Raw genomic sequence first — 21,695 nt, 5'->3', positions numbered from 1 at the left:
CAGGTTCAGAGAGGCAATTTTCTCTCGGACAGCATAGCTTTAGAACAGGGGGTACCTCAGGGCTCTGCCCTGAGTCCCACCCTGTTCAACCTTTACATGGCCCCGCTGGCAGGGGTGGTCCAAACGTACGGCGTAGAGCTAGTCTCTTACGCCGACGATACCCAACTGCTGATCTCCCTGTCCCAAGCCCCCTCCTTGGCTGCTGAAAATTTTAAAACCTGTATGAGCGATCTTGCAGATTGGATGACTCAACATTGCCTCAAACTTAACGGCTCGAAAACTGAGGTGTTAATAATTGGAGGCAAGGATACTAGCTGGACCAAGGAGTGGTGGCCATCCTGTCTGGGGTCTTTACCCACTCCGGGCAGAGAAGCTAAGAATCTAGGTGTCTGGGTGGATACCAAACTCTCTTTTGACAGCCATGTAACTAAAATTGTAGGGAAGTGCTTTGGGGTCATGAAAACTCTCAACCGTACCCTGGACCTCCTCCCTTTGGAGGCCAGGCGCACCATGATTCAGGCCCTAGTAACATCTCGCATAGACTATGCCAATGTTCTTCTTCTGGGTACTTCGGAAAAGAACGTCAGGAAACTGCAGGTGCTACAAAACTCAGCAGCACGGCTAGTATTGAGACTACCCAGAAGAGTTGCTTCTAAACCCACTTTGGCAACCCTTCACTGGCTGCCCATTAGGAAGAGAATTCTTTTTAAAGCACTTCTTTTATGCTACAGAATTATCTCTCACAAAGCACCGTCCTACTTGTCTGACCTAGCTGTTCCGTATGAGCCTCACAGAGCACTTCGCTCGATGGGAAAGGGCCTCCTCATGATCCCCCGTATAAAAAAATCCAGAATGGGAGGTCGGTCTTTCCGTTCCCTAGCAGCAACCAAATGGAACACCCTTCCCATCAATATTAGGCTAGCAAATAACGAAGCCACCTTCAGAAAGCTACTAAAAACATACCTATTTGTCCTTTAGGCTCCTCCCCTCCTTTGATCTCTGACTTTTCCTCAGCGCGGGGATAGGCCGGGAGGCGTCACCAGGCTCTTTATAAACCCCTTTATTATTATTATTATTTCTTATCCACCTCTTGATAAACTTGGCCACGTGGTTTTGAGGCCACCATTGGGAACTCCTAGGGTGTTGAACGCTATAATGGGAGAACATTTCCTCACCCAAGTGATCAATTACTATTTCCTTAGAGGAAGAGGGGAGTTTGTCCTCAGAGAGAGCAAAATCGGGGTCATTATCATCCTGGTCCACGTCAAGGATGTATACGTTCAGGGATTCTGTTATTCCTTGATCATCATCAATTAAGTGGGGGTCAGATAGAGCACTTGGATAAAGTGAGCTGCTTACGGCGTCCGGATAGGTTGTGCCGCTATGGACACCAGATATTTTTGGGGTGCGTAGCCCTCCCTTAGTGTTTGAGGCTCTTAGTTCTCCTTTAGGCTGTGAGGTGCGTAAGCCTCCCAATAAATTCGAGGTGCTAGGACCTCCCAGTGTGCTCAATGTGCTCTTTTTCCAGCAACAATTTGACTTATAGTCTCCCTCATTCATGAACGCATTTCTTTTTGTATAGTTTTTTAAATAATTTCCTCATTAGGGTTGGGAGTAGGGGCCTGGGTTTATGAATCGTCTGATTCAACGTCAGACTTAGTAAAAAATGGAATCACAGGGGGTTAAGTCCTTGAAAACGGTGTTAACACCGATTAATATTATTATAGGTATTGGGTAAATAGTAAAATAAAATGTATGCTTCAAGCGTTTAGTCGCTTGATTGGAAAATATAGACGGCTTAATAAAGGTTAATAGGTAATTCTGTTAAAGCAGTCTTCAAAATAGAAGTCCTCAAAATAGTGTTAAAGTAATTCTATTAAAAGAGCAGTATTAAATCTATTAATGCAGTAGTATTAATAGTTTTATGCCAAATCTCTTTCCAAACAATGAAAAATTGACTTAGCTGATCGCTAGTCTCAAATGTCAAGAGACAGTGCGAGTGATCAGCTGTATGCAATAGGTGTATGCATTGGTATGCAACGCAATGTAAGTATTGAAGGAAGATGCCTTCAGGGCACCTCCCCTATGTGCGCTTCGTCAAGGAAGCATTGCGCGTCACTCTGTGCTTGCTTAGCGCCTTTCCTATAAAGTAGGAGAGACTCTGGCTTTACGAAGGCCTGAAAAGCAGAGAAGCCCGTAAAGGCCGAAAGGAGGAGCCGGGATGAAACCGGAGAACAAACGTGTCCGGGCGCGGCCCACTCTCCGTAAATTGGAGTGTGAGGAGGGCCGCACTCGGACTGCAACGAATTATAAAGTGGAAATCGGAACGGCAGAATGGCGTCTCTCTCCCGAAAGGGTGTAGAAGGCTCGGTGGAGGCGAAAGGAGCGCAGAGTTATGTTGGGAGCAGCAGACCTTTTACCAGAAGCCCAAAATATTGATAAACAGCAAAGTAAAAAGGTTGAACAGAAAACAATGGTAGCAGGAAATGTTATAGTTACGTTAAAGTCCGGATCTCCTTCAGACCCTTGCCCAGCCAGGGTTTTGGGAGGGATAGCGGATATTATTAATCAAGAGGTGACTCAAATCATTAACCTCTCCCTTTCCACGGCCTTGATTCCGAGATGTTGGAAGGAGGCAAAACTGCTCCCTCTGTTAAAAAAGGCTGGTTTAGATCCAGCAATGCCATCAAGCTATCGGCCCTCTCACTGTTGCCAGCTCTGGCGAAGGTGTGCGAGAAGGTGGCTTTTAAACAGCTGGATAGCTTCATTGAGTCCTCCCACGCCTTACACCCTGCCCAGTCAGGGTTCAGAGCGGCTTACAGCACCGAGACAGCACTAGTTGAGGTCTCGGAGGCAGTTCGAGAGTGCTTGGACGGGGGTGGCAGAGCGGTCCTGATTTTATTTGACCTCTCTGCCGCCTTCGATACGGTGCCACATGCCTTGCTTATTGAAAGACTGCGAGCCGTTGGCATTTCAGGGTTGGCCCTTGATTGGTTGTCATCGTTTTTGAGCGATCGAACTCAGCAGGTCTGGATGCCCCCCTACTCTTCGGCCCCGAAGAGACTGACAACTGGAGTTCCGCAGGGTTCTACGTTAAGCCCTCTATTGTTTAACGTCTATATGACCCCTCTACTTTATCTGGCGGAACAGCTGGGAGCCAAGATAATAGCTTACGCAGATGACACTCAGTTGTTATTCACCTGGCCTAAGGGTGTGTCTGATCCATCAGCAGTCCAGTATTGTCTGTCGGAAGTATTTCGGTGGCTTGCACAAGTCCAACTTAAGTGCAACGAAGACAAGTCCGAGGTCCTGTTCTTTGGCTCTTTTCCTGACAACTTCAAGGATCAGATTTGGCCCCCGGACCTGCCCTGCCCTAGTGTGATGGGAGGCCCAGTCAAGAATTTGGGGGTCTGGTTCGGTCAGGATCTGAAGTTCTCGGATCATATAAAAAAATTGAACAGCATTTGCTTTGGTACCTTGCGAGCCTTGAGAAGATTTCTCCCTCTTCTTCCCAGGGCAGCCAAGGAGACTGTTCTTCGAGCCCTGATCTTATCTCGGCTCGACTACGCTAATGCTTTATTTAGTGGCCTACCTGCGTACATGGTTCATCGCCTTCAGGTGATACAAAACGCTGCAGTACGTCTGCTTTTCTCTCTCCCCAGGAGGTCGAGTGTGCGAAGCCACTTACGAAGTCTGCATTGGCTCCCAGTGCCACACCGAATTTTGTTTAAAATTCTCGTGCTGGCATTCAGAGCAGTTCATGGCCAGGGACCGACATATTTGCAGAAAAGGTTTTCATTTTATACTCCCAATCGTGCCTTACGATCGGACAATCAATGCCAATTGATCATTCCTAAATACAAATACGCCCGATTGGGAGGTCAATCAATTTCAGTTAAGGCAGCTTCTGCTTGGAATGCCCTCCCCTTGCTCCTTAGAGCCTCGCCGACCATTACTGTTTTTAAGAAGGAACTTAAGACTCATCTGTTTAATGCTCCACTCTAACAGATCGTTCTGGCTTGATCCATCACTCCTGCTGTCAAATCACTCACCGCGCCAGGATACCCCTTGGTAATAGAGCGCGCTATAAAAGTTTTAATAAACATAAACATAAACATAAGGTATAATCAAAATTAAAGGCAATACAATGCAACATTGACAAGAAAGTATAGAGAGAAATAAAAAACAGAACTTAACTGCTTGAAGCCGCATTTAAAAAAGGCAGATATATCAAGCCTTTTACCAATGTAACCTTTGAGTGTTCTAGAGCTTTGCTTTGTGATGTATTAACTTTAATATGGCTGCTTGAAGTTGCATTTAGGCCTACAAGGCTACACTTTCAGAGCGGTGTACATACCAGGACAACAAAACAAAGTGGCGGATTTCTAAGGTGTCAAAACCTGCGCCCCTGGTCCCGGTGGAAGTCCCGAAGGTACCCTGGGACAAGCTGGGGTTCGACATTGCGGGTCCCATACATGGAAAAGGTCCACAGGATTGGTATTTGTTGGTGCTAATCGACTACTACTCTAATTGGATAACACACATGGTGGTACACAATGTCAACACAAAGACTTTGATCAACTTCTTAAAAGAGGTGTTCTCGAGAGAAGGAATACCAAAAACAATGATAACGGACAATGGCGTACAACTTGTCTCGGATGAGATGAAGGGGTTCCTGAAGGATTGTGAGATCACCCATGTCCGAACGCCTTTATATTGCCCAAAGGCAAGTGGGAAGGTGGAAAGAGCGATCCGCATGTTAAAAGAATGCATACGTCTGGCCAGCAAATCAGGGAAAAATGTAGATGACGCTATCATGGACATGTTATGGGCGTATCATACCACCCCCAATGCCACGAGGGGGCACTCACCTTTCGAGCTATTGAGAAAAAGGAAGGCGGGTTGAAAGTTATCCCCCAGCTGGATGGGCAGAAATGTTGAAGTGGAAATCGATCAGGAGGAAACAAGTAAGAAAATCAAAAACAAGCAAAATAAATACAAGGAATGGTACGACAAGAAATGGGGTACAAAGCAGAAAGATCTCAGGGAAGGACAGAATGTGTACATCAAGAAACCCTATAAACTAGGGAAAGGCAGAGACAGATATTATGCCCCGGGTAGAATAAGGGAGGTGAAGAAGAACATTGTAGTCATGGAAGATAGTAAGATGTACTGGTCACAGTTAGAGACTACACATCAGGCGCAGGCAGGTTTGCGGAAGGGAACAGCAGCCAGGAGATGGGGCAGAGGAGGGAGAGTGGTAGGAAAAAGACCTCTCCGCACTGGCACAGACAGTACAGCATGAGTTGAGAGTACCCTCCCGGGGAGAAATATCCGGGTTCAGTATGTAAGCGGTAGCAATATAGTGGTAATCAAAAAATGTATATTTACTGGTTGTGAAGGTCTTCTGCGCAAGACCACGCTGTTTCCATTTCTTCCCTCCAGGGAAGGTTAAGTTGCAAGCTTAAGTTTTCACCCCTCCCCACCCTCCTCATCCCTCTCTCTCTTAGTTCTCCCTAGGGAGGATGGTGTGTTGTAATCTACCCCTTAGTCCGCTCCCCTCACCCTCCCCTGGCTCTTCCCCACTTGGTACACCCCGTGCTCCTGCTGGAGGCTGCATTAGAACGTTCATGATATTCCGTTAGCGAGTCACCCGACAAGCTGGGGACACCGATTCTTCTGCAGACTTATAATAAAATAGGTAATGAACCTGGTGTTTTGGACGTTCATTACTACAGGTACCCTCCGGTCTTGTAATGAAATTGGTTTTCCCCATTGACTTACATTGAAAAAGAGGAGATTGTAGACAGGAGATAGATTTTAAAAAAAGCCCATTTGGGCTTAAAAACATTGGGCTTTTCCTGGTTGAATCGGGTCTGTTGGCATGTATGGTTGTACTACCACTGCCTTTTTCCTTCTGCCCACAATGGTCTATTATACTGCCACAGCCTCTCTTGCCTGCAATGTTGCTTTGTTGCCCACGGCCCCCTTTCCACTGCCCTCCATAGTCTGTTGTGCTGCCACTGCCCTTCCTACCTGCCCAGTGTGGTCAAATTGTAGCCTCTGCACCCTCCTACCTCCCTTCAATTTTCCGAGTCTGTGCCCCTGACCTCTGCTCCTCAACAGTATCCTAATGAACAACTAGGTTGCTAACATTCTATGGTTATTACAAAAGTGTGGCACACCTGACGTAATCTTGATGTAATCAAAACTGTAATGATGGAGCAAGGACTCAAAGAAAAGAGACTTGCTCAGAAGCAATCCTCTCATTTAACTCCCTAACATGTTATTAATTACTTATTGTGTAAAACTAATGCGCACCAAATGAAAACGAGGGTTAAAGAAGCTTGCATATGTGTTTGCTAACGCTAACCAACTCAAACGAATTACTAAAACCGCTCTAATTGGGAAATCTTTACTTCGGATGTGTCAACTAAATCTGGATAATGTGACTAAAAGCTTGGAGGGAAATTCTTGCGCATTAGCAGAAGGTACTAATATGGAGTCTCGAAGACTCGCGTGCTTTGCATCTGCTTGCTTGAAACTAAATTGAGTGAATTTACTAATGCCAATGCGGGGAATGAATTATTAAATAAATTGGGATAGAGTAGAGATGGGTGGTATACAGTGAAACAATGTATTCTTGAAAGTAACATCAGTCTTTCTGACTATATCACTAGTGCTCATTTGGGCCTCTCGTGTATGTCTGGAGTGAGCTGAGCCATGTGACATTTGCGCATGGGCACTTAAAGTCAACCCGGAAGAATGACGTGTGGGTCGAGAAGAGTACAAGGTCACAGTCTGCCTGAAGCCAGAGAACCGGCAGTGAAAAACCTAAATGAATGAGACCACATGTTCAAGTTAACGATTTGTTGCAGATGTAATGTGAATGCGGGTGGGAAAATAAAATCTGAATACAAATTAAGAGGATGGGTTTGTTAACAAAGGGCTAACTGAAAAGAGTGATATGTAAGCATGGTGTGGTGATCTTCCCAATTTTCTTGACCAATCAGAATTCGTATTTTTACGATATTGAAACTTTAGTGGGTGGTACATGGGAACAAAAAGGTATAATTGAGGTCGTTTTTTAGTTAGTTAGTCAGACGTCGATGCTGAATGCTGCAGAGGTCAGGATGCTGTCAGTATAGCAGGTGATGCTGGGAGAGATGCTGTAAGATGCTAATGAAGAACCAAATGCAGAACATATTATCTTAACTTAATTGGGTTAGAAAGAAGATCGCAGAAGAATCTCGAGAAGGAAGAGAGTGCCAGAGAGGGGTGCGATGTGACCGTCGGTGTTAGAGAGGTCATCTATCCAGTCCGGAATCCTGTTGTGACGTCTTTGGCTCCTGAACTATTCCGGGGGACCCTTACCAGTCCTTTGGCCAGGGGGTTAGTCTTCACACCATTCTAGGTAATTATAATTTTGAAAATTTGCAGATGTTTTTCTCTCTCTGTCCTCTCCTTTCTGAGCATAAGCCATTGCAAGTTTGAAGTATGAGATGATGATTTGATTAATTTAATCTTCTCTCCTATGAGTGACGGTGACTGTACTGTACTTTCAAGTGATTCACATGCAATTCATTTGGATAAAAACTTAAAACTTACCTGAGTCTGTGGGTTTGTACTTTAAGGTATAAAAGTAAAAATTAAGTTAGTTTTCACCATCAACTAGTTCAACTAATGGCCCATCGACCAGAGGAAAGAACTTTTTGATCAGTGAAAGGTTGGTTAAGAGTAAGAAATAATCAATCTTGAATTGAATACTCAATTGTGTGTGTTTATGGGCCCAGGTGAGTATATGGTATTGGAGTATCTATTATTGGTACGCCCCTGGATCAGTAATGCCTAAAGCTTTTCCTATAGAAATGATAGCATCAAAATTATGGTTAGTGCTCTAAAAAACGAAATTGAGGACATATTTTCTGAGTTTTGAAATAGCGACAAAGCCATTTCATAAGTCTTTATTGCGATTATTCATCATAAAAAGACAATTATAACAAAATAACACCATTTTACATTTCATCCAATAATACTACTCCAAAATTTAAAAATGTGAATTCATAATATAACACCATCAAATAATAAATACATCCATATAAAATAACAATGTCAATGTTAAAATCAGTTAAAAATATATTAAACAATTAACCCTGCAAAAAGACTTAGGACATACAATGATTGTCATTGGCTATTGAAGCTGTTAGACACCCGCTATACAGTGCAGTAGTAACAATAAAATAAATGCCGGGACCTTACATGGTTACCTTACCACTCCTTTGGCACGCAGCACCCATGCCCAGTTCAGAAACTGGGCAACTCCTATAACTACATAATCGGAGGAGTCGAATTTCAGCAATCTCTTAGCCACCATGGCTGATCTGGTGCCCAAGATTTTACAAACAGGTTTCAACCAGGTGCTTCTTGGGTTATGGTAGACCGGGCATACAAATAGAAAATGATCTATATATTCTATCTGGTCTTTACAGAACTGACACTTATTACTGGTGGAGGTTTCCCACTTGCTTGTAAGCCACCACAAGGGTAGAGTGGCAACCCTAAACTGATTGAATAGCTTACGATTTAGACGTTTTGTTACTAGGTCCCAATAGGCCTCCAAATGAGGTTTATCCCTAATATCAAGGTAATCCCTTGTAAATGACAAAATAACATGGGTGGAGAATATTTTAACTTTAATCACCTCCCAGTATGCTGCTTTAAAAAGCTTTTTTTGTGGGAATTCCGCAGTATCGGGGTGATCCCAGAGATTCCTCATCCCCATGTCAATTAACAATGATTTAACACCAGTAAACCATGGGATCCTATGGGAACGACTTAGCCCCCTAACTTCCAACAATGCCCTGGCATAAAGATTAAGCTCTGGGGTAGTTCAAAGGTGCCTCCAGAATGCCAATGGTCTGTATTGGGCAACATCTTCCAATGCCTGACAACCGAGATCATAAAGCAGTGGAATTCTAGGGGAAGATTGTGGCAGTCCCACTAAGAATCGCATGAATTTGTTCTGGGCTGTGGAGAGTGTGGATAGGTAAGTAAATCCCCAAAGTTCGGCTCCTTATAGGATTGCTGGACAAAGTTTAGAAGTGTAAATATTAACAATCGGAGCTATTGGTTTAGAGAGGGACAAGCTATGTTCTTTAAGCAAGGCACCAGCTAGCTGGGCATGTTTTAGCGCCAAGGTATCTATTTGGGGCTTCCAGCACAGTTTGCCGTTAAAAGTGACACCCAGGTAGGTGAAGACGTCTGTCTGCTCCAAGGGTACACCATCCATAAGGACTCAAGCTTTTACTGGCTTTGTCCAGTGGAGCACCATAAACTTGGTTTTCACTACATTGACCACCAGCTCATATTCACGGCAAATCACCTCAAAACGTGACAGTGCCAATTCTAGTCCCTGTCTCGTTTTTGATATTATCCGGGTGTCGTCCACGAACATGAGCAGGGGCACCTTCATGCCTGCCGACATAGGCGCATCCGTTGGGTAGTTGGTAAAGTACTGGACCACCCCGTTAATGAATATTGAGAACAAGGTGGGAGCCAGCATACACCCCTGCCGGACCCCTTTGTTCACCTCAAACTTTTCGGTGACCTCACCTGGTTTGCCCCATCGAACTTGTGCATTTGTATGATCGTGGAATTTCACTAAAACAGCAACCAATTCTTTGGGCATCCCTATCTTAAGTAAAACCTCCCACAACCTTGCCCTTAGGACAAGGTCTAAGGCGGATTTGAGATCCACGAAAGCTGCAAAGAGCATGCCCCCACCTGGAAAGACCTCCTTCCAGAATATCAGGACAAAACGAAAGGCCTGACCTAGGGTGAGACCGAAATCCCGCCTGTAGGGGGGACAAGATATCCTCTTCCATCAGCCATACCTGTATCTTACCCAGGATCAAACGTGTAACAATCTTTTGCACGGCGTCAATTAAGCTGATGGGCCTATAATTGGCCGGCGCATTTCTCGCAAGAAATGTGCATGCGCCGGCGCCCGCGCTTGTGCATTTGTGAGGAAGAAGTAGGCGATAAACCAGGAAGAGGGAGCCCCGGGACGTCGCATCTCAGGTAAGTCGTTTTCATTAGTTTTCGAATTTTATTAATGATTTTAAGGGCATTTAGAAGAGGGCGGGAGGGTTGCAAGTGGCGCCTAGTGGGGCTACGTGAAGTGTGTGGGTGTGCATAGATTCCTCCCCACTTCGTGATGCTTTGTGTAGCTCCACTACGCCCACTACGCCCAGGGTTAGCCATACGAGGCCTGAGGAGGGGGGCAAAGCACCCCCCCTAAAGATTATTTAAAAAAATAAAGGCCATGCCCCGGGGGATGGGGTCCCCGGGGCCAAATAAGGCCTTGGGAGGAGAGGTCACACGGCCCACTTCCAAATTATTAAAAAAAAAGGTCAGGCCCTGGGGGATGGGGTCCCTAGGGCCAGAAAAATAGGAAAAGGAAGGGGGGGGCACACAGCCCTGCTTCTTAAAACAAAATGGAAAAAAATAACCCGGCGTTGCGGGGAGGCCCGCCCCCTCGCTGCAGCACTATGCAAACCTGCCCCCTGGCGCGTTTGCAGATGGGGAACGAATTCCCCTTGAATACTGGGGGTTTAGGAATACCCTGCCCTCCTGTTCTCTGAGGTGTGGTCTCAGAGGGAGCATCAATTGGGCCATAATAATATATATATATTTTATTAAGTTGCGATCCGCAGGATTAAAGAAAATGAAAATGTCCATTGGTGTTCGCTAAATAGTAATATGTGGGAAGGGGGCATGATGCCTCCTTCCCCACACCATAGAAAGGGGTCCAAAGGCCCCATACCCGGGCCCAAAAAGAATCAAAATAGGGAGGGTTGCACATGATATCTGTCTAAGCCCAAATGGGCCCAAGGACCCCATCTCCTGAGGCCAAGGTCTGCAGTTTTAGGGGTGGTTGGCCCCCTCCCCTACCCCAAATAGGCCCTGGAGACCCCATCCCCGGGGGTAAAACAATAACTTCAGCGGAGGGTGGCACACAGCACTCCTCTCTGAGCCATAAAGGGCACCAAGGGGCCCATCCCCAGGGCAATCTCTTGAACTGTGTCCCAGGGAGCCCACCCTTGGTCACAGCACTGTTTCCTACCTGCAGAACTGAGGGAAGAGAAGGAGTGTGCTCTCACCCAGAGGGAGCTTTGAAAATTCTCCTGACAGGTGACAGTACACTTATGTTTCCCTGCCCGTGCTCTTGCGGGCAGGAAAACTGATTGCTCTCCCCATGCGGGAGCAAGCAAAAAAACCTGCACCAGTGCGGGCCCACAAGAGCCCTGGGGCTCTACCCATGGCCAATGTTATGTTTGGCAAATGGGGTTGGGGTCCCCGGGGCCTATTTGGGCTTTCGGAGGGGTGCCATGGGACCCCCCATTGGAAATATATTTGGCCCCGGGGATGGGGTCCCCGGCGCTTCTTATTGCTTGGGAGGTTGGCCATGCTCCCCCTCACCTAATTAAAATATGGCCCTGGAGGGTGGGTTCCCATTGGTTTCGGGAAGGGGGAGCCACACACCCTCCTACCCTAATGTTAAAGTATTTGGACCAAGGGGATTGGCCCCAAGGGCCTATTAAGGCTCAGGTAGGGGGTCCACCCCACCCCATCTCCTATAAAATATGGTCCGGGGGATGGTGTCCCCAGAGGCTCATTTGGGGTCTCAGAGAGGGTGCAGCATGTCCCCCACCCCTAATAATATATTTTCTGGCCCCAGGAAAGGGGTCCCTGGACAAAAATAGTAGCTTGTGGAGGGATACCGGTGCACACCTCCCTTTTTTAAAACAAAAGGCTCCGGGGATGGGTTCCAGGACCAATAGTAGTTTGGGGAGGGGGCTGTGCAACCCCCTCTCCAGTTGGGGGTTGGCTTCCTGTGGGGGTTGACTCAGGGCCTGGGCGCAAGCCAGGCCCAGAGGCCAACTGCAGGTCGTGTACTGCTGAAGGTCATGTGCGCAGTAGGTTGGCTTTACATATATTAATAAAATATTAGGTTTAAAAAACCTAGAAATTCACAAAGATTAAAGTGATGTCGCGAAACATATAACAAGTTAGCTCTTGTGTCAACGGAAATTGGATTCAGACATCTCAATAAAAGAAGGATTAGAAATATTAGATGAATGGAGATTAAACTTATTGACCTCAAAAATTATGTTTTCTTTTATATACATTTACTGCAACACTAGTGTTGAGATACTGCAATTCAGGTCATATAGCAAAGCTAGTCGGAAACTAGAGCTAATACTAAACAGCAACTTTGGGCCCAGCTAAGAGTTGGATTAGATTGCACTGGTGCTTAGAATTAAATGGAGAGAAACATGGACAAATTTAAACCTTCTAAGCGTGTCCCTTTCAAATGTTTTTTCCATTTAAACTTATCAGCAATAAAAAGCTATGCATTCTTTAAGAAAAGCTCCACTGGACCCTATACCATTCATCTAGCAGCCAATTCTAGGGATCTCTGTTAAAACTAAAGAATACTAAAATAAAGAAGGTCTTTTTAAAGAACACATACTAAACTGCTATTATGGAAAATCCATTTAATATCAAATTGAAAATAAGACAATTATGCAGACTTCCGATGTCACCTTTCCCACCTACTTCGCACCAGGGAAAATATACCAAGGCTGCTGCGGGTAGGTAAATTAAAATTTTAATCCAGGTTAGGAGGGCAACCCATTATGAAACAAGTACCAGAAGAAAAGTGGAACATTGCAGGCATAAGTACACAAAAAGAGATAGAGAAAAGGATGAAGGGCTTCTTGGCTCCATGACTGCAGACTCACTGTTCACTCTTCCCAAAAACAACCTAACATATCAGGGCAAGGGCGGCAAAGGATTTTTTTTAAAGTACACCAGCGGGTTGCAAGGAGAAAATTTAAAATAAGCACAGTTGGTTATAAAAGAACAGTCATCGATGGGGAAAATTCTTTGGCTATCTCACTGCATTGCTCTGTGGAAGTACCAGTTAAATCCAAATAATGAGAAGTTCTTAAAGAATAAGAAGCAATTGAAATGTAAAAGTAATATGGCAATGCATTAGAATATCTTAAACTTTACCCTGTGTCTAATTCTAACTAGCTTTTACTGTAATACTGATCATACACCTAAACCAGAGTCCAAAATCTAACCTTTACCTTACTTAAACCCTTGTTCTAACCCTTACGCTAATCCCAATTCTATGTCAGGGAGCGGAGGCGAGGATTTTGCTAGTCCTTTCTCCATTTTATTGGACAGCAAGTTAGAAGTAAAGAAAAAACATTACATCCAGGGCTACCCAAACCAACATGGCAGCGGTAGCCCTGGTAACCCAACATCCAATCAGAGTCCACTAGTTCGTATATATGGAATCCCATCCGTTAGTCCTTCCTCTTTCTCCATTGCTGCCTCGGCAAGATAAGTCACGCTCCTCATATCTTTGTCGTGGCAGTTTTTGTGTGATTGTTAGACAGCTTTATTCTTTAGCGACTGTTTGAATTTGACTCTGCCTGTTTGTAGGCTGTGTTTGTATAACGCGGTAGGCTTTCAGACCGAGCGTTCATTTCTTCGCGCGTGCGCGATCTGGGTGTCGGCTTTTGACGCCGATCAGCTGTTCTCCTCAGCGCTCTTCGCGCTCGAGTGGAAACGCGCTGAGGCACTGCGCTTCTGTTTGTTTTCAGCCTCTTCCTTCACACGGACGCCGTTTTGACGGCAAGAAGTAATTTTCTGACTGGAATTTTTTTAAGAAATTATTTATTTTCTGTCAGAATTTTGATTTCAGGTCTTTCTATTGTATTTACCTGCCTGGTACCTGTGTGAAGGGACTTCCCCTTGTAATTAGTTGGGGTGTTTGTGTATGGGTACCAGTTTCTCTGCTAATATGCAGTCCGGTCCTTCAACAGTTGAAGTAGTGGCTCCTAATGTTCAGCCACAACTGACCCCTTTACACCCTCCTGCAGAGGTTGACAGGCTTCTCTCTTCGGCGATAGCCCAAGCGCTGGCACCTCTGCAGGACAGTGTAAATAGACTGTCAGCCCATGTGTTTAAAAATGATAATGGTGTTTTTGGGGACAGTGGGGCAGGGCCCAGTGGTGTTCCGTGTGCTCTACCACGTACGGCCAGGAAGCGTGACGCGGGGCACCTGGAGGGCTTCAGTAAGTTATCTGAAGTGTTCCGTAAGAGTGCGCGCACGCTTAGAAGCGCACCCTACCGGGGGGAAGACTCACCCGGTGAGACTGGTGGTTTTGCCACCCAGGACCTTGACCCGGAGGAAGGGTTCCCCATTGAGGGAGATGATGAGGAGGACGAATACGTTGATGAGGATGAGGATGCTTCCTCAGTGGATTTTTCTGACGTGAGCAGGTACTGGCGCCCTAAGCCCAGTGCTCCTAGCCTTACGGAGGGTGATCTTGCTCCTCCTAACATGTTTGACCCATCAACTATTGTAAGACCTAGGTCATCGGAGTGGTTTCCTGAGCAGTCTACTGCTGATTATGTCGCAGCTAAGCTTCGACAGCCTTTGCCTCAGGATGTCCGTCTCCGTCTGCGCTCGGAGTGCCCCCGCCCTTCCCTTCCCTTTCGAGTGGCATGCACCCCTGAGATTGACCCCAAGTTGTGTACCTTCTTTGCAAAATATGTGAAGGATCCCAAAAAGGGTATTGATAGGTCATGGAAGGCCTGTCAGGATAAACTCCTAGATATTGTAGGCCCTCTCACAAAAATTATTGAAGCGGCCCAGCGTTCTAAGGAGTCGGGTTTACCGATGTCTGTTGATGACGTTGCTGGTTGGTCGCAGCGGGCAATGTGCCTTCTAGGCAATGCCAATTGCGCTCTTTCTGCAGAACGGCGGCGGTCTTTACTGCTTAAGATTGACCCGAAATTAGGGGAGTTGTCGTCTTCGGAGGCAGGTCCTGTTGCACAGGGTGCTTTGTTTGGTGACCCCTTTGTTAAGGAGTTGGGGAAGTTTGTGGCAACCTTTTCGGCTCTGGACAAGGCTCAGGCTTCGATGAAAAAATTCTTCCCCAGAAAGGTTTTTGGCGGGGCCGGGAGAGGTAGGGGTCGCTCTTCCGGCCGTCAGGTCCAGCAAGGCCCCAATAGAGGCCAGTACAAGCGAAATAACGGCTGGAATGATGGACGACAGGGTACCTTTTACCCTTCCAGAGGAGGCAGAGGCCAAGGCAAAGGACGTGGTGGTTTCCAGTCCAACTCCAGAGGATTTAATGGTAAGATTTCGGCTCATATCTCTGGTTCAAATGGGGGGAAGGTTAGCGTTGTTCCCCCAAGCCTGGGCGTCATTAACTTCAGATCCTTGGGTACTGGAGACGGTTCAGGGGTTTCACATCGAGTTTTACGGTTCCCCTGTTCAGCTTTCTCGTCCTCGTCCTCTAGTTTTTTCTGTCTCAGACCAAGAACTTGTCGACTTAGAGGTTCGGGCGATGTTACAAAAAGGCGCCATCATCCCCTCGGCGCTTCACCCAAACGGTTTCCTCAGCAACATCTTCCTGGTGGAAAAGAAAGGCAAGGGGTTCAGACCAGTAATCAACCTCCGCTCATTCAACGAGTGGTTGGTTTACAGACACTTCAAGATGGAGGGCATCCATCTTCTGAGGGACCTTTTGTTACAGAACGATTGGCTGGTTCGCTTGGACCTGAAAGATGCTTATCTTTCGGTTCCAATCTTCCCTCCTCATCGTCGATTCCTTCAGTTTCTGTGGAGGAATCAGGTTTACGAATTTCTTACGCTTCCCTTTGGTCTTTCCTTTGTGGGCTTACTCTCCTCATCGATCCAGGCCATTTTTCCAGGCCCTCTTCATTACAGGGCTCTTCAGAGACTGAAGGCTTTTCACCTCCGCAAGGGTCTTACTTATTCGGAACTGATCTCCTTGAATCTGGAAGCCCGTTCGGAACTCCTATGGTGGTTAGAGCACATGGATGCCTGGAATGGGAAGGCGATTTTCGGCTCCCGTCCGGATCTGGTGATCGAGTCAGACGCCAGTCGCCAGGGCTGGGGTGCCCGTTGCGGTCCCCTCTCAGTGGGCGGCAGATGGACGGAGGAGGAACTTCATCTCCATATCAACTGTCTGGAGCTCCTTGCGGGCTCGTTCGCGATCCGCTCCTTCACCTCGACCAAGGTTTCGTGTTGTGTACTTCTTCGGATGGACAACACAACGGCGGTCAGATACATCAATCGGTTGGGAGGCACGCACTCCAAGGTTCTAGCGGACCTTGCGAAAGATTTTTGGAACTATTGCCTTCTTCGCCAGATCTCTGTCACAGCGGAGTATCTCCCAGGCGACCTGAACACGGTTGCGGATTGGCAATCCAGGAATTTCCGGGATGCCAGCGACTGGAGACTGGATCCTCCAGTATTTCAGAGAATTTCGGACCTTTGGGGTCTTCCAATAATGGATTTATTTGCGTCCAGATGGAACGCCCAGCTTCCCCGCTTCTACAGCTGGAAACCGGATCCGGGGGCGGAAGCAGTGGATGCCTTCCTACAAGACTGGTCCCTGTTTCCAGCTTATGCGTTTCCCCCCTTCCTTTTCATTCAAAGGGTGGCGGCTCAGGTCCGCAGGCAGAAAGCTTCTCTGATTCTGATCACGCCAATCTGGAGAGCTCAATGCTGGTTCCCTTCTCTTTTGGAACTTTCTTGGGACAAGCCTCTGCGGCTTCCGTCGTTCGACCATATTCTGACGGATCCATTGGGTCACCCGCATCCGCTGGTTCTCCAGGGCCATCTACGTCTCATGGCATGGAGGATTTCAGGGGACGTTGGTCTTGCGACTCGCTTTCGAGAGACGCTGAGCTCCTCATTCGAGGAGCCTGGGCTCCTAACACCACTAAGCGGTATAGATCAGCATGGAACAGATGGGTTCGTTGGTGTGTGGGAAAACACCTGGATCCCGTGGGCTCCTCTGTCACCGACGTGATTAACTTCCTCGCTGATCTTTTCAAAAAGAAATTGGCGTATAGCACCATTAATTCTTTCAGGTCGGCAATTTCGGCTGGGCATGCCCTGGTTGATGGCTCGCCAGTTGGTGAACACCCTTGGGTTTGCAAGCTCCTTAAAGGTATTCGGCTTTCGCGCCCCCCAGAACCTCGTTATTCAGGTTTGTGGGATGTTAATGTCGTTTTGAATTTTCTCAAATCCTGGCAGGATAATCAATACCTTTCCCGCAAGGAGCTTTCGGCCAAATTAGCGATTCTCCTCTGCTTGATATCATGTAAGCGTGCTTCAGATGTTCGGGCACTGGACGTGTCGGCCAGGGTTTTTACCCCAGAAGGGGTTACATTTACTGTTTCAAGGAGAACTAAATGTAATACCAGGTCAGTATCCTACCCGGCTTTCCCAGATTCGCCAAAGCTCTGTGTTGTTCGTTGCCTTAAGACATATGAGGATGTTACTCTTGAGCTCCGCCCTCCGGGCGAAAGACAATTACTTATAGCGGTTAAGAAACCATTCAAGGCAGTTTCATCTCCCACCATTGCCAGATGGGTCAGGTGGATAATGTCTGAAGCTGGAATTAGCGTCACTGACTTTGGGGCTCATTCCACTAGAGGTGCAATGGCTTCCAAGGCTATTCAGGTAGGTGGACGCCTGGAGGATATCATGAATGCAGCGGATTGGTCATCAGATTCGACCTTCAAAAAGTTCTACTTTAAGCCAATCCATGAGGCTGCTTCGTTGGTGGTGAGTAGGCTTTGAACAAGCAAAATCCTCGCCTCCGCTCCCTGACATAGAATGAGAAATTTCCTAGTTACCACAAAGGAAAGTTTCAATTCTATTAAGGAGGCGGAGGCGAGGATTTTCCCACCCAGGCTTATCGAGCCTGCCCTCCCGTAACTGGACTATGATTTGTAACTTCGTCTAAGGGAGTATACCTTTTTCTGAGTTTAAATGTTTTTCATTGATAAGCTGTGCAATGTTAATTAAGTATCATCTGCATTTAGTTTGATTACTCCATTGCAATGTTCTGGAATTCTTCAACATTGTACTGGACGAGATATTATTATATTGTTCTCTTCCCTAGGCTCCGATCAAAAGACGGACTAGTGGTTGGACGACTTCTTCCCTGCGGCAGCTTCCACGAAAGAGGAAGGACTAACGGATGGGATTCCATATATACGAACTAGTGGACTCTGATTGGATGTTGGGTTACCAGGGCTACCGCTGCCATGTTGGTTTGGGTAGCCCTGGATGTAATGTTTTTTCTTTACTTCTAACTTGCTGTCCAATAAAATGGAGAAAGGACTAGCAAAATCCTCGCCTCCGCCTCCTTAATAGAATTGAAACTTTCCTTTGTGGTAACTAGGAAATTTCTCATTACAGGTCATAATCATTTCAATAAATGAATAAATAGCTATACATTTTAATGTTATTTATCTTTTGTCATCATTACCTAAAATATAGTCTTTTTTGTCAATTGTATTGTATATTTTGATTTCTTCATTTTCATGATACCATATGCCTTAAGATTTTAAGCCTTTCCACCATGCATCTTTGTGTTATGCTACTTTTTGTTATGCTGACCTTGCATCACATAATATGTTACTGATATGACTAATGCAACTTAAAGATATGATCTATCTTCTATAAGAGTGTTTGTTCTCATCATGTTATATTCTAAATGGGAAGTACTTTTCTTCTAGTCAAGATGGAATGAAATTGTTTCCCATGTTAGCTTGCACAGTACCTGAGCTGATGAAGGCAGTTGCTGGGAGTTGTGAATTTTGTACTGGGCTCTCATTGGTTACCATATGGATACTGACCTCGCCAGTGGTGCTGACCTTCAGAGCCCTCATGACATCCTTGTTCCCTCTGCTGTCCATCACCTTGTGGAGGACTCTCTGAAAAGTAATCAACATGCGGAGTAGGCACCAACACTGAGTAATGCTAGAACAAGACAGATGAAGCAAAGAATCAGCATACAGTTGAGGTACAGGAAGGAAAAATGGGGTAGGAGGAAACCAACAGTTGTACAGGACCACATGGCAATGGGTGCCCTGAGATGGAATTCAGTGTTTGAGCAGAAAGGCCCAAAATAGATAGTGGGGGGGAATTTGTAACAAATTAGCTACCAAATGTGGATTACTGTCCAATTGAGAACCTAGGATTCCCCACAGTTTCCGAGAACAACACAAATATTATGATATATGAAAAATAAGAACACTTTTGTTTTGAAAAGCATTGCTGTGAGAATTATTATCTACATCACAAATGCATGAAAAAATGATTAACCCAAAAGAAGGAGACTATGTACATTTGTAAAATTGAAATCAAAGGGACCAAAACTACATTCCCCACCATTCAAACTGACTTTAGAGCCTAGGAAACATTCACATAGGAAAAGCCGATCATTGCCCCCAAAAAATGATAAAAGAAGAGCTGAAATACCATACAAACAGGTATCAGAAATACAAAGACCATATGAATGACACAGAAACATGAACCAATGTGTTGAAAATAACTGTGACAAATGGTCATAGACTCACTTATGTTCAAGTCACAGGACCTCATGGGATGTGGGAGATTCCGCAACAAATATGGAAAGATGCAGAATTATGAAAAGGCTTCTGACTGGTATTGCCAAACCACAGATAGCTCTGGTGGAGTCACAGTACCTGAGAATGGACATAACTTGCTTTTAGCAAGGTTTATCTCAGTAGTGATAAAAATCCTCGCGCTAACCACCAATTGAGAGATTATCTCTGGAAAACCAACGATAATCTCTCGAAGTTTGGCATTAGCTTAATAAGAGGGGCTCACAAACTTAGCCATGATATCCACCTTCCATAGGATATCATGGGTAAGTCAGGAAAATACCAGGTGTAAAAAAAAGCAGTGCTAACCGCGGTTAGCGCTGCTTTTTTTTATCACTAACAGGGTTAGCGAAATCCTTGATAATAGGAGAACTGTCGCTTAACAACATTTCTCCTATTATTTTTCTCTGGAACGCCCCCTTTGCATCTCATTAGAGATGCAAGGGGAAGCTTAGAGAAAAAGGGTGCTAACTTGCGAATTTGCGTGTTAGCACCCTGTTGCTAATAGAGAGATAATTTTATCTCCGCTTTCTTGGCTTTTAAAGCCAAAAAAGCGGAGATAAATCCCTTGATAATATGCCCCTCTGTGTATAATTTATTCAAAGCACAGACAGCTCAGATAACGTAGAAAGTACACAAACACAATATGCAGTAATATTACAATCATCCAGTAATCTTGCTGTGCAAAAGGCAACCTCTAATGGGGCCACTTGGCAAATTCAGAGCATATATAAAACACAATACAGTGGAAAAACAAGGATCACTGGCTAGACATTAAAGGACGTGTACAATAAAATGTAATGATCTATTGATAAGAATTCTTGAAATTCCTAAAACAGACAGAACACAGAATCAATACCTGCAGTAGAAACATCGTACAAGAAGGGGCTTCTTCCATGAGAGGCTATTTAGATTTCCTAAATATTTTGCATAAAAAGAATGAGAAGGAAGTAGTAGTAGATGGGATTATACTTTGTGCGCTACACTTATCCTCCATTTTCCAAATGCCATTTGTACTATATGATTATGGCTCAAAGTGTTATGGTATTATGTTATTTTTATATTTATAATTCTCCATATTTATTTTTGGTTATAGGGAAGGAATCTTTCAACTGTAGATGGGTGATTTGCATTAGAACTGTCAGCAGAAGATTATGTGATAAAAAGAAACAAATTATTGAAAATGAAAATATGTTCTGGAATCCGATATTTGTAAAATTGTATTTTCCATGAGAACTTGTTTTTTAAAAGTCGCTTTAAATAGTGCATTTTAAGTAATTTTAACCTTTGTCATACAGCCATTTTAATAAGCATTCAAATGTGTCAAATCTGTAAAAACAGATGATGGACCTATATTTTACAGTTTTCTACCTTCCATTATTGTGTCTTTGTAAGTTAATCTGTATTTTTAATAAACAATGATTTGATTGCTACTTTCAAGATTATTTACGAAAGATACTTTTCATTAGAAGTGTTTAATTTAATTAATTTTTTTTCTTTGTATTTCAATTGTTCATTGTTTTGAACGTAGTGGTAGATTCCAACAATATGGCAATAGATTAATTTTCGTGGTTCAAGTAAGTCGTGGTTGAATACATAGTGGTTCAAATGTTTTCGTTGTTTAGCCTTCATGGTTAAGGCACTAGTTATAAAAGTGGTAGTTGTTTAAATCTACATTCGTACAGATGTGGTCTTATTTGATTGTATGGGCAAGTATACGTATTGTTTGTGTGCCTTGTTTAGCTCAAATCAAACAAATAAATAAATATATGGAAATAAATATGTAGAGTCGCCGCTCTAGTTGTTCCCGTCATCACGTAGCGTGAAAAGCGGCCATTTTGGGATCGCGCGACCGAGCGCGATCAGTCGGATGCCGGAGCAGTGCAGAGTCAGCACGCTCGGCGCTCTTGTGCTCGAGTACCTATTAACCAACAAATCCCTGGCAATATACAGAGAGTCCTGTCTTTATTACGGCCAGCACCATCTTTACGATGGCGACAAGAGTGGGACACAGAAAAAAGGGAAAAAAAACTGAGGAAAAAACGGACCCTGGGAGACAACACCCACAGCACTGGAAGAAGACAGAGAGGCCTACACCACAAGCTGTACCACAGGAAAGGGGTTAGAAAGCACAGAGAGCGTGGCAGAAGCAGCTG

General features: G+C 45.1%; 2 protein-coding genes across 3 annotated transcripts in view; one reads left to right on the top strand and one right to left on the bottom strand.

Moving 5' to 3' along the window:
• The window catches only part of L3MBTL1 (L3MBTL histone methyl-lysine binding protein 1), a 408,694-nt gene that overhangs the window by 343,710 nt on the left and 43,289 nt on the right, over positions 1–21,695 (bottom strand). For both annotated transcript variants that reach the window (XM_086932247.1, XM_086932248.1), the window contains exon 2: positions 18,693–18,846. In XM_086932247.1, the coding sequence (XP_086788373.1) occupies positions 18,693–18,828 (136 nt within the window). In that variant the 5' untranslated portion in view covers positions 18,829–18,846. The remainder of the gene's footprint in view (positions 1–18,692; positions 18,847–21,695) is intronic.
• Positions 13,776–18,259, top strand: LOC147705794 (uncharacterized). The gene is made up of 2 exons (XM_086932249.1): positions 13,776–15,221; positions 18,030–18,259. Exons 1-2 carry the CDS (start codon positions 13,856–13,858, stop codon positions 18,050–18,052), a joined length of 1,389 nt encoding a protein of 462 aa, XP_086788375.1. The 5' UTR covers positions 13,776–13,855; the 3' UTR covers positions 18,053–18,259.

The sequence above is a fragment of the Lissotriton vulgaris genome, chromosome 7, assembly GCF_964263255.1.
Source record: "Lissotriton vulgaris chromosome 7, aLisVul1.2, whole genome shotgun sequence".
Lineage (NCBI taxonomy): Eukaryota > Metazoa > Chordata > Amphibia > Caudata > Salamandridae > Lissotriton > Lissotriton vulgaris.
This window is presented reverse-complemented; position numbering and strand designations above follow the sequence as displayed.

Excerpts from the sequence above, each read along its gene's own strand:
- LOC147705794 (XM_086932249.1), top strand. The coding sequence starts at position 13,856 with ATGGGTACCAGTTTCTCTGCTAATATGCAGTCCGGTCCTTCAACAGTT. Across the intron at positions 15,222-18,029 it reads CAACTCCAGAGGATTTAATG|GCTCCGATCAAAAGACGGAC; the intron begins GTAAGATTTCGG and ends TCTCTTCCCTAG.